The sequence below is a fragment of the Punctularia strigosozonata genome (assembly GCF_000264995.1).
Source record: "Punctularia strigosozonata HHB-11173 SS5 unplaced genomic scaffold PUNSTscaffold_11, whole genome shotgun sequence".
NCBI lineage: Eukaryota > Fungi > Basidiomycota > Agaricomycetes > Corticiales > Punctulariaceae > Punctularia > Punctularia strigosozonata.
This window is the reverse complement of record NW_006767443.1, coordinates 661023-672784: the sequence shown is the minus strand read 5'-3', so window position 1 is coordinate 672784 and position 11762 is coordinate 661023. Positions and strand designations below refer to the sequence as shown.

Here is an 11762-nt window from a genome sequence, read left to right as displayed (position 1 = left end):
CCAGATGATTGTCTCGGGGCCATCCTTCAGTTAGCACAACTCTAGACTCCGCTTCACGTACGATACCCGGATCTGTTGCTCTATACTATACCCTACCAAGCTCAAATGGCGTACCCGCGGAACGGTACTCGGCTTCGGAGGCAGCGAACCCCTGGAGCCCCGGGAAGTCGTCGGGGCCTCTTTGTATCAGCTAATTCAGATATACATCCTATGCTGGACATTGACCTCATGACTGGATGGACGCTTGAAGCCATGACTCGTGCCGCTCTAGCTCACATCGGCGCTGCTCTATCTCCATCCGTCGTGCATCACTTCTCTCAGGGGGCATCTATTCAGCTCGACGTCAAAGCCTAACTCTACTCGAAGATTATGACGCCCGCTGGTTCTCCCGCATTGATCTGTCCCTGGACTTGATCCGATGGGGATATTCACATTGCACATAATATCGACTCGAACATTGACTTTGGCCTGTAGGGTTGAGTCGAGGTGCCCTGCGCACGGCAACTATTCTGGTCTCTTGTTTTGGCTTCTAACGGGCGCATGGACCGCCACTTGCCTCCGTGTTTCCCATCCATCTGGTGTAGGCATGTCCATTGATGAACGGACAATCACAAGGCGAATGTGAAATCGTATTTCCGTGAAAGCAGGGTGCATGAAAGGGGTTGCACATTCTCGGGTCCTTCCATTATCAGCGCTCGTGCGACCCGTGGTATGACACCTCGACCAAGGTTACGGTGCTCACGGCTCGGCACAATACGACCATAACTGTGCATCGTGTCTTGGGGCAAAGTAACCTAGTAAGCTTCTGGTCAACTTTTCTCTGGGTCGATCGTCGCTGACATTCATGCACCGAGGTTGATACCTGTTTGGCGGGCGCCAAAGCTATCTACGTGCAGGCCGCGTGTTTCCTCCAGAACATATAAAGGCAGTCGTACCTTCCCCGTTCTGCAGGTCAAGCTGACTCCACATCAGCTTACAACGGACTCGCCATGCCTGCGAACAACGGAGTTCGTCCTGCTTCAAATATGCTCGCCGCTGGCCGTGAACTGATCAGATTTTATCCTCAGGTCTTCCAAGTGCTGCTTAACAACTCGTCAAGCTACGGCCTGACGCCTGTCGACAGCCAAAGCAACATCATCACCTTGGGAACTCTCCGTGATCCCACTGCCAAGATCCAAGGGGTAAGCTCGCGTTGACTGCCTCTCGCTACCATGATGCTGAAAGCGTTTTCTTCGACGTAGTCCGGCCCTGCTGTCACGACGCGCAGCGTGCTCCTGAACACGGCTTATGCAAACGATGGAGCCGTACAGTTCTACGGTGTCAAGGCCCTCTTTCTCTACCGCCTCGCCGAAACGCCTGACACAGTCCTCGCCGTCTACGTGATGCAGTGGTTTGACCGCTCCGTGGTCAAGGTTAGACTATCAATGTTCTGTAGATGAACTTTACGCGCTAACGTCCATACATTCTGCAGCTTGCGTTCCTGGGTCACAGCGCGTGCGCGTCGTTTACGCCGTTGACGCTCGATGCGTTCAACACCGCTGCTCAGATCGGTTCGAGCGCCAACTGCAGCTTCTTCTTTGGTGATAAGCTGCTTGCTGTTGAGGTGAGTGGTATCAAACGTTGGTGTGTCGTTTCTTACGTCGAATGACGGCTGTTCCATAGGCTACTGCCAAGTTCCTTCCCGATCAGCCTGGGCCCAGCGGGCTGCAAGTCAGCACTGTCGAAGTTTCCTTGAAGAATAACGAAGCACCGTGAAGGATAATTTCGTGTGGTTGTACTGTTCACATGGACATGTGTTGTACGATAGTTTGAGGCTGAACGTGTCTCCCCCCGATCATTGACATCAGGAAAAACCGGATTTGCTAAAAGCCTCCTAAAACGTACTAAAACGTGCTCATTTAGTGGCTTTAGAGGGTTTCGGTACCCAATAAGCGACTCTTTCGATAGTCCGCTTTTTCCTGATGGAACATGACGGACGTACGAATAAACCAGTCGGTGGGTCAACATACCCAACACGCCGTCGTGGTGTGCTGTGAGCGTGGATATGTCATCTTTACGAGCCCAGTCGCATAGCAGAAATGCGATGGTCCACAGAATATCCGTAGCGTCGAAGTCATGCCAGACGCAGTAATATTTCGCATCATGAGAGTGGACAAGGTTATTGAGGATCTTAGGAAGATCACCAGGGCTATCCTCTCCAAAGATATGGTGCAGAAAGGGGTCAGAAGTGAGTTGGAAGGTGCCCCATCTGATGTATACTCGCAATATGCGAACAGAGATACTGTATGTCTTAGCGGCTTGTTTAGCGACATGAAGGCGATATCTCCGCTGTTCCCCGTCCTCTTTCCAGAGGTCATTGTAGCATTCGCGGGCCCGGTGTTGTGCGATTGTGTCATGAATCCAAGCGAACACCGAATCACGCGAAGGCTTGAGCTCCGCAAGGCTGTATTGCCGGCATACTAGCCGATCACGTTGTTGGGCGCCAGAATGGGCCCATTCGAATACTCTATATGCATGGCGAAGGTAAAAACGGAAATTCCGACGGAGGAGAGATATTTCATCTCGGCGTAATCGAAAGATTTGGGAAACCACAATTGCTGTTAAATCCTTGAGGACCTCAATGATGCCGAAGAAAAACAGGAGGGATGTTCGCATGACATCCGTCGGAGTAGAGGTGTAAGGAGATGTGCTTGAGAAGATCGGCGAGATTGTGATGAATGCACCAAAGGCTAGGGCCATCCCAATGAATGTGGCTAAGCCAGCCGCGAGAACGTCGTCAAAGTGCCAACGCACAAGGAGTAAACCAATGAGGAAAAGGAGTACGGATATCTGGATCAACATTGTGACGGCGGAGACAAGCCAATGAAACCGCCATTTGACGAGCCCCAAGTGTTTGGCTTGGTGGTAGACGACGGAGTCCGCAGCACTGGTGAAGGGATCTCTCAGGTACTTGTGAATCCATTGCTGGGCCAGAGTGGCCAGAAGTGCGCTGAGCAGGCTCAACATGAGACTGATATACCAGAGTACATCCACGAGGCGGTTCTGGGATCTTCTTGGGCAGTGAACACGGAATGTACTGTAGAATCGGCGAATTGAGCACCAATAGAGAAGCTGTTCAGCTGTTGCGATATCTGAGCCAAAAGAAAGATCATGATATCATTGGGATCTTGCTTCCCATTACGATACGTGTCGATGATTACGGCGGAAAACAGGCCAGCCTCGCAGTGTCTGAGTCTGAGTTCATGGTGACGTACAGAATAAACTCACGAAGATCAACATGTCGTTGAGCTCGTTCTTTCTTTTCTCCATCTCAACGCGGTCCTCCCACATAAAATCTTCTCGGAATGTTTTCCACCCGAACTGTTCAGAATCTTCGTTGATGAGCTAGGCGTTTCGTCAACAATGCATGTATGTGCGTGAATTCTTCAGGCTGAAATAATTACACGAGTTGGAATCGACTCGTCTTTCGGATTCATGTTGCGCACTGGTCCGGGAATAGACCTAGTTGAGTTGGACCGCTCTCGCCGAGAAGTCATCGCGAGTGAGATCTGTTAGTGAGGGAGTGCGGAGGGAGATATGATGGCTCTTCGAAAAGGCGCACTGCAGTATTTGAGCAGGACATCTTGCCTGCAGGTTTCATCGTGCGTGCACGGGAAATCAAACGTTGTTCGTGAACTGAACGAAAGAGGCTGTTGTAGTGGCCGTCCATGGAACTCTACGACAAGAGCAGATGTTATCATGGGACAAGCGGGAGAAGCATACGACAGCTTTTGGTTAAGCGCTCAGTTTGCAACGTGTATACGTGCCCGCCGGTGCGTGTAGGCTCCATAGCCAATCTATTACGCGACATGACGGCGAAACACCATTGCATTGTTCATTTCATGGCCTATTCTCTCGTCATCTTACCGTGCAACACATCGGAAATCGATTAAGTGCGTTTGAACAGAGAAGAACAGAGACACACAGTCGAGGGCATCTCATAAATCGCCGTTATGATATCTCTTCATCGTGTTACGATGGATTTGGCTTCCTGGCCGTGACGGTCGGATCCTGTACACAGACTCTCATACTGTAGACAAGCGCTTTCGTGCTTCTGCCGCAGACAATAGTGCATCGGCTAGACTCATGGAGTGTTCTTCCTGCGAGGCATTCATCGCGTTATCTAGTGATGAGATAGCAGCATATGGCAAGTCCTGATACCGAGCGTACGCTGAGCGAGGATTATAGCGTGTAAGATTCACCCACGCCACCCTCACCCTCACCGAAGCAGCCGACGCGTAGCGAGAGGGCCTGCAACACTGCACCTGCACCGCACTACGGTCTACCGAGACCGCATTGGAACGTACACGGACTGCCTGCCAGCACACGCACGACCAGGGAACAGACCTTTGCCTGCTGTTTCACCAACGCATCGCACGAGAACGTAACTTGACGCCCGACTATGGCGGTCTTGAGCCTACCGCTGTCGTTTACGAACTCGTTCTGGAGCCAGGACTACAGGAAGGGTCTGGAAGTGTTGTACGGGAAGTTAGAACAGGTACGCATGAAATACGCGCTCGTGGCGGGGTCCGGAGCTGACTGCGGATGGTCGGCGTTGACAGGGCATAGCGGAGAATGCTGAGATTGTCACGTTCATACGGGTGAGCGCGTCCCTTCGGATGCGTTTTTACTATGAAGACTGATCAATGTATGCGTCAGGCTCGAGCAGCCGCCGAAGCAAGCATCGCTGCGTCGTTAACTAAGACCCCAGCCATCAGCCCTCAAGGTTCGTAACATTGTCCCTAACACACACGTACAGAACTAATAGCCATGTGTCAGGTTTCGGCGCTGATGATGGCGCTTCGCTCTTTATGGCGTTTCAGGGCCTCCAGGCAGAAAGCGCCAGACAGGGTGAAGTTCATAACGCCATTGCGAAGGAGCTGCAGTCGCTGGTGGCGGAACCGTTCGAGGTGTGGGCCCGTGGATTCCAGGTCGGTTTCGCCCCATCACACTCTAAGTCGTGTATTCTGATCAGAACCTCTGGCGCTATAGGATCGCGTGGATGAGAGTCGTGAGGATATGCTAGAGGGACACCTGCGGTCCTATGAGCACGCTCAAAGCGAGGTAAGACCGCGTCACGAAATCACCCGTCCCCTTGGCCTGACCAGTAATGTCAAGGTTGCAAAGCTGAAGCACCAGTATTTGAACAAGACTCGCAAAGCGGACGAGGCCGAAGACGAGTGCGTATATGCTCTTATACGTCCATCTCAAACTGACCAAACCATCCAGTGCGCGCTTTGCGCCTGGTGCGAACGGTGCTACCGATAATTACACTACCTCTCCCCGATTGAGCGCGACCGGCGCGCCGAACCGTACCCCTCGGGCGCCGCCGAACCGCACGCCGAGCGTCTCCGAGCGTATCGCCAACCGACTGAAAGACATCCAGCGCAAGACCGCCGCCAACCTCGCTGCGCGCGAAGACGGTGACAGCGCCAAGGATAAGGAGATCGACAAGCTCGAGATGACGCCAGAGATGAAGGCTTCCGACGACGACAAGAAGCCGCTCCTTTCGAAGGTCGACAAGGGGAAAGGCAAAGCGACCAACGAGGAGCACGAAATACCCCCGGCACCGGAGGAGACAGGCTCGCCGCCGCCGTTGTCGCCTCCGCTTCCGCCGCAGAAGCTGAGCATTCGCCCACCGCCGCCGGGCTCGCCCATGCCGCCCCTGCCTCCGTCGCCCATCCTTGTGGCGGGCATCTCCCTCCCGCCCGCAGCCATCTCTGCGCTTCTCACGCGCGCCGCCGCCGAGCTCCCGCTGCGCCCTGTGCGCTTCCCGCTCATCGGCGAATACAAGGACTGCTTCTCGGGCGAGGAGTTCGTCACATGGTTGAACGAGAACGTGGAGGCCTTTGGTGGAAGCTTGGATCGTGCGGAGGACGCGGCGAAGGATCTTGCGGAGCGCGAGGGTCTGCTGAGGCGCGTCGGCGAGTTTGGAAACATGTTCGAGAATGCGGACGACGCGTTCTACCAGTTCCGGCCCAAGGTGTGTGTCCTTCTTATATGTGCGTTTCATGCGCTTACTTCCGCTCCTTGCAGGCCTTCGAGCTCGACAAGACCCGCGCACACAAGCCAGACAACCTCGCCTCGCCCACGAAGAACACCCTCGCCCCTATTGCGGACTCCTTCGTCAAGCGCTCTGGCACGTTTGTTAACCTCGTCAGCCGGGCCATGCAGGCCAACACGAATGGAACTCAGGAGCCCCCCTACGTCCGCCTACGCCACGACGCCGAGGCTGCCGATCGGCAGTACCGCGTCGCCGTGCGCAAGCTCGACCGACAGCGGCTCGGGCTTGAGGAGCGCATTGAGGAGACGCTCAAGCGCTTGCAACGCTGGGAGACCGACCGCCTCCGTGCGGTCAAGACAGTGTTGCTGCAGTACCAGGGCACGCTCGCGAACCTGCCGAAGGGGATCGAGGGCTCGCTCGAGACGAGCGCGACGCTGATCGCGAGCTACCAGCCCGAGTCGGACTTGACGGCGCTGATCGAGCGCTACAGAACGGGTCCGTTCCGGCCGACGCCGCAGGTATACGAGAGCGTGGTGCATGACGAGGCGGACGTGGTGTTCGGCATCGACCTACGCAAGTGGGCGGAGGGCGGATGGAGCGCGATCATGAACGGGGAGGAGAAGAAGGAGCTCGTGCCGCCGGTGTTGAGCGCGCTGCTGAAGGCCGTGAGCGAGGGCTATGCAAATGCACCCAACGATGCCGGTGAGTGCGGCCTTGGATACCATTTCTTTGAGCACTTGTGCTGATGCGCGACATTGCAGAGAAGCGCAAGACTTGGATCTACGAAGTGCCTCTGGCCGCCGTGCACCATTTGCGCGAGAGCCTGAACGGCGTTCCGATTGACCAGCCTATCCCAGCGGGCGTGTTGGCAAAATACGACCCACCGGTGCTGGCGAGTGCCATCAAGCTCTGGGCTCTCGAGCTCGACCCACCTCTGGCGCTATACGAGGGCTGGGACGAGATTAGGAAGATATACCCGCCTGTGGGATCCGCAAAGGCAGAGGGCGAATCGACGGAGAAGAAGCTCGAGAACTTGCATAACGCCTTAATGAGGTTACCGAAAGTGCACCTTTACGTGCTCGATGCTATCCTCAGCCATTTGAAGAGGTCAGTCTGATTCGTGTCTTTGCGTCGTTGTTCATGATTCTCATCTTATTCCCATAGCTTGATTGATTCCACTACTGCGGAAGAGTCAAACGAGGTCTACATCACGAAGCTCGCGTTGACACTGGGCAGGAGTACGTATGCCTCACGCGATGTGAGATCAGATGTCTGACTAGACGCCGCAGCGATCTGCCGACCTCGCCAAGAGACTTCAATTTCGATTCAGGACCGGCACCCGACACGTACGTACTGTCACCCCATATCCCTGGCTTGGCTAACTTTTGGTCAGAATTCTTCATGGATCTACTCAAGTACTACGACCAACTCCTGCCGCCCACTATCACCAAGAAGAAGCGCGAATCCGAGCGCAAGGTGCCTATTCGGAAGCGTACTGCTCCGATCGACATGCGCATGCACCGGAGCCGGTTGTCCGTCGGCAGCGACGTGCGCGAGCAGCTTGCCGCCGTAGAGACGGGCAAGAAACTTCCGCCTGTGGTTGCACCGGAGCCGGTCCGACCGCCTGTCATTCCCGAGGTTGTCAACACCCCTGCGGATCCTGCTATTCCGGCCCCAACGGAGATGGCGGAAGCAACCGTTAGGCCTGTGGCCGGGGCCCCTGCGCCTGCTGCTGCACCTGCACCATCGCCTGCCCCTGCTCTCGCCCCCTTGGATCGCGATGCCCCACCCCCGAGACCCCATTTCAAGGAGCCTCCGCCTGAGGATGACGACCTTCCTCCGCGTCCGAACTTCAAGGAGCCGCCGCCCGAGATACTGCCTGAGAGTGAACCCTCCGCGGCCGTGGTGGATGCTACGCCTGCCTCACCTCCGGCCACGTCGCCAACAAAACCATCCACGCCTACCTCCGCTGGGATAGCGGCGGCAGCCAAGTCGCGCAGTCCGTCGCCGCGTACGAGCACGCCGGTCAGCCCGAACCCCGTGGACGGTGCATCGCTTTCGCGCCACACCTCGACTGACTCCTCTCGCTTACGTGGCCCGCGTGGAGCAAGGGGCCCGAGAGGACCGGGCGTCAGCAACATCGTCGCTAACCTCAACCGACAGTCGATGAGCGGTCCGGGGAGCCCACCCGCACCGGCCACGCCACAGAGCGCGAAGAGGCTCTCGAGGAGCCCGCCGCCGAACCAGAAGGGCGATACCGCTGTGAAGAGGCTTAGCCGCACCGGCGCGTTCTCGAGGAGAACGGTTGCGAGCGACGCCGAGGATGAGTTAGTGGGGAAATAGGTGATCTGGTACTATGATCTGTGTGGAATACCGAAGGAGATGGACGTTCGGATGCTCAGCTATGTGCCGCCTGGTGTGGAATATGTTACCGAGCTATGTTTATCTATGTTTGCTATGCACTGCTTCACTGTCGCCTCTTGCTCATGCCCCCTGCCAGGAGTGAATGTATCGGTTGTGGTTGATAGATGGTACGCACGTCCTACTTTCTACATTTACGCATACTGAGCCACCCTCTAGAACATGCCCACGCAGCTTCTCCAACACGAGCTTGTCTGCTTTCCCTCATCGCGAGTTATGGGCCTCGCTAACGCAGCGAACGTTGTCATCACAAATTCACCCTGTTCGCCGGTCTTCCGATCCTCGCACAGGGAGGCTAGTAAGGCGGGGGACGGATGAAATTTCAGCCAATCAAGCCTGGCACAACCGGATCGATGAAACTCTCTTTTACTCTGGATGTCTTAGAGCAGCATGCAGGGGGATGGCTGCCCGAAAAACCCGGACCGCCAGGACGGACGAGAGTTTAACCTTGCATCGGACGACGGTATTCTCCGTAGGATCGGGCAAGAAGGCCGTATGCCAGGCACAATTGATAAGAGAGCACGACTGAACACTTCCTGCGTCGTCGAGATGGAGCCTACATCGATCAAGGTACGTCTAAGAAGAACCGCCGACTGAAGGAAAGGACGTACTTGCATCGCGTAACAACTCTCGAAATGATGACTTCAAGCAGTTTTGGTTTTGCAACTATTGACAAGGCTCCAGGTGCCCCCATCTGTTTCCCCCGGCCCTTTTTTTCACATCTTCCGGCCGTACAGCCATGCGGGCCTTCACGCCGGTGAGATCGGAATGTGCCCCCACGACGGGCGAAAGTCCTATGCACCGATAGCGGAAACCCGTTCGTCCATCAACCCCGGTTCTGACCGTCGTGCTAATGCGTCAGTAGGACACAGCGTTTGAGTTTCAGGCGACTCAGCCTAACATCACAGCGCTTGCCCATATTGCGCAGGCAGGCATAGTAGGCGTCGAACGCCGCGTGCTGTATAAAACCCAGCTTGAGTGCCGACTGCATGTTATTACCCTACCCCCGCACGGCTCTGTCGACCCTAGTCTTGAGCGCTTTTCGCGAAAGCCATGTCGTTCTCTGCCCTTTCTGCAGTGGCCGCTGCCTCCGTAGCATATCTAAGCTACACGCTCTACTGGCGACGCCATCACGGATCCTCAATGCCGCCAGGCCCACGTGGATTTCCGCTCTTAGGCAACGCGCTACATATACCAGCGATCAACCCTTGGCTGACATTCATGGAGTGGGGCAAACAATACGGTACGCCTGCTCGAGTTGATGGATTGCCGAAAAGATGCGTTGCTGACGGGCAGCATAGGCAGTGACATCATACATCTCACCGCCCCAGGAGCTCGAATCATTGTGGTGAACTCCATTGACGTAGCTGTTGATCTATTCGGTAAACATCTCTTCTTCGTGTCATACGATAACCTCACGGGGATTTTCGCAGATAAGCGATCGACTGTATACTCTGATAGGCCGTATCTCCCTATGTTGTGCGAGCTGTAAGCGATCATACGCCTCGGATATCAAGCATCTGATCGTGCATCCAGGGTGGGCCTCGCAAATTGGAACATCGGCTTTATGTCATACGGAGATCATTGGAGAAATATACGGAGAATGTTCCACCGATACCTCGGTCCTCAAGAGGCGAAAATGTTGCGCCCAACGACTATTCGTCACACAAATAACCTACTTAACAAGTTGTTGTCCCAACCAGAGAAGTTCTTGGACCATGTGCGGACGTAAGCACTCTCCAGTACTAATACTCCACTTCCTGGGTTTGACCATGGCCGACTCCAGAGTGCCTGGAGAAATGATCCTGGAGGTGGCATACGGCATCAAAGTCACGGGCGCGGACGATCCTTGGCTCCGACTTGCGGAAGAGGGGAACGATTCCGCTATTGCCGCAGCAACGCCAGGGCGGTTCTTGGTTGACCTGCTTCCCTTTCGTACGGACCCGCGTCGTTGAGCTTCCTGACTGAACATTGATAACAAACTGCAGTGAAATGGGTTCCTGCCTGGGTTCCTGGCGCTGGATTCAAGCGTCTCGCTATGGAGTGGAGACAGCTCAATACAGATATGTACACGCTACCGTACGAGGTGAGTCGTCGGTTGCCATACGCCGCACTCGTGATGAACTGAGTACTTTGCAGGCCGTGAAGCGTAAGGTCAGCAATGATCCGCTCTCATCTCCATGACATGGGTCTGAAACACTGTCCTATGTAGATGCTGGAGGGATCGGCAACATCTTCGGTTGCTCAAACGATGCTCTCCAACGTGGATGTTACAGACGTTCCAGAATACGACGAGTACTTGATGAAGGTGAGGGACAGTACGCGCTTCATAACCATATGTACCAACAATGTTAACTCATGCAGTGCGTGACTGGTGCTATGTTCTCAGGTAAGTTCGAGGCGCTCTAACCATATATATCTTCATATTGAGCATTCCCTCAGGCGGATCGGATACGGTACGTGGACTAAAATCGTGATTGTCGGTAACTTATGTGCCCCCGAATAGACAGTCACAGGTCAGTCACTACTGCGGCCTTCTTGTGACGTGATCGCTGAGGCTCCATAATCGCAGTTTTGAAGACATTCTTCTTGGCCATGGTCATATATCCTGACGCGCAGGAGCTTGCGCACAAGGAACTCGACTCCGTGCTACAAGGCGAAAGATTACCGGACTTCCATGACATGCTCTCCCTCCCGTATACAATGGCATTGGTAAAAGAGGTCCAACGATGGCATCCCGTCCTTCCATTGTAAGTCTTGATATCTCTCTAAAATGCACTGTATAATGGATGAACGATGATGTTCTCCGCATCGCAGAGGCGTCGCGCGTAGGACTACACAAGACGACGTCTACGGCGACTACTTGATCCCCAAGGGTAGCATGGTATTGCCAAACGTTTGGTAGGTACCTATCCCACGCGCGAGAGATCTTTACAAGAATATACGCAGGGCAATGTCTCGGGACACAAAGGATTATCCTGACGATCCGGATTCTTTCAATCCTGCGCGATTCCTTGGCGCATCCGGGCAGCTCGATCCTTCCGTACGAGATCCTGATTATGCATTCGGCTTCGGCCGGTGAGTGCATTGCTGTACACACCAGTGGCCTTAACCTGATGTACCGAGCAAGTCGTATCTGTGCCGGGCGGCATATGGCTTCTGATTCGATTTGGATCATGATGGCATCAATACTCGCTACCTTCAAGATATCTCGACGCAAGGAAGATGTCGGTGTATCTCTTGAACGATATACTAGCGCCTTCATTGTGTGAGTCAATTTTGCTTATTCGGAGCATGC

General features: G+C 54.7%; 3 protein-coding genes across 3 annotated transcripts; all 3 read left to right on the top strand.

Annotated features, from left to right (window-relative positions):
- Nucleotides 1–989: 989 nt before the first annotated feature.
- On the top strand, nt 990–1755 carry PUNSTDRAFT_136960 (uncharacterized protein; the record flags this gene model as incomplete). Its single annotated transcript, XM_007386575.1, has 5 exons — nt 990–1007; nt 1068–1181; nt 1242–1412; nt 1472–1603; nt 1663–1755. The coding sequence occupies 5 exons, from the start codon at nt 990–992 to the stop codon at nt 1753–1755; spliced, it is 528 nt and encodes a 175-aa protein (XP_007386637.1).
- A 2556-nt stretch (nt 1756–4311) lies between these two features.
- Nucleotides 4312–8528, top strand: PUNSTDRAFT_145491 (uncharacterized protein). Its single transcript, XM_007386574.1, has 12 exons — nt 4312–4537; nt 4602–4640; nt 4699–4765; nt 4819–4970; nt 5032–5103; nt 5158–5219; nt 5269–6022; nt 6076–6745; nt 6805–7150; nt 7208–7281; nt 7333–7389; nt 7437–8528. The coding sequence occupies exons 1-12, from the start codon at nt 4442–4444 to the stop codon at nt 8384–8386; spliced, it is 3339 nt and encodes a 1112-aa protein (XP_007386636.1). The 5' UTR covers nt 4312–4441; the 3' UTR covers nt 8387–8528.
- Nucleotides 8529–9607: 1079 nt separating this feature from the next.
- Nucleotides 9608–11736, top strand: PUNSTDRAFT_115494 (cytochrome P450; the record flags this gene model as incomplete). The annotated part of the gene is made up of 11 exons (XM_007386573.1): nt 9608–9707; nt 9766–9846; nt 9898–9952; nt 10001–10192; nt 10251–10399; nt 10453–10550; nt 10677–10827; nt 11022–11214; nt 11282–11365; nt 11414–11542; nt 11595–11736. 11 exons carry the CDS (start codon nt 9608–9610, stop codon nt 11734–11736), a joined length of 1374 nt encoding a protein of 457 aa, XP_007386635.1.
- Nucleotides 11737–11762: the final 26 nt, after the last annotated feature.

Coding starts and splice junctions, on each gene's coding strand:
- PUNSTDRAFT_145491 (XM_007386574.1), top strand. CDS start 4,442: ATGGCGGTCTTGAGCCTACCGCTGTCGTTTACGAACTCGTTCTGGAGC. Junction 7,151..7,207: donor ATCCTCAGCCATTTGAAGAG/GTCAGTCTGATT, acceptor TTATTCCCATAG/CTTGATTGATTCCACTACTG. Junction 7,390..7,436: donor TCAGGACCGGCACCCGACAC/GTACGTACTGTC, acceptor ACTTTTGGTCAG/AATTCTTCATGGATCTACTC.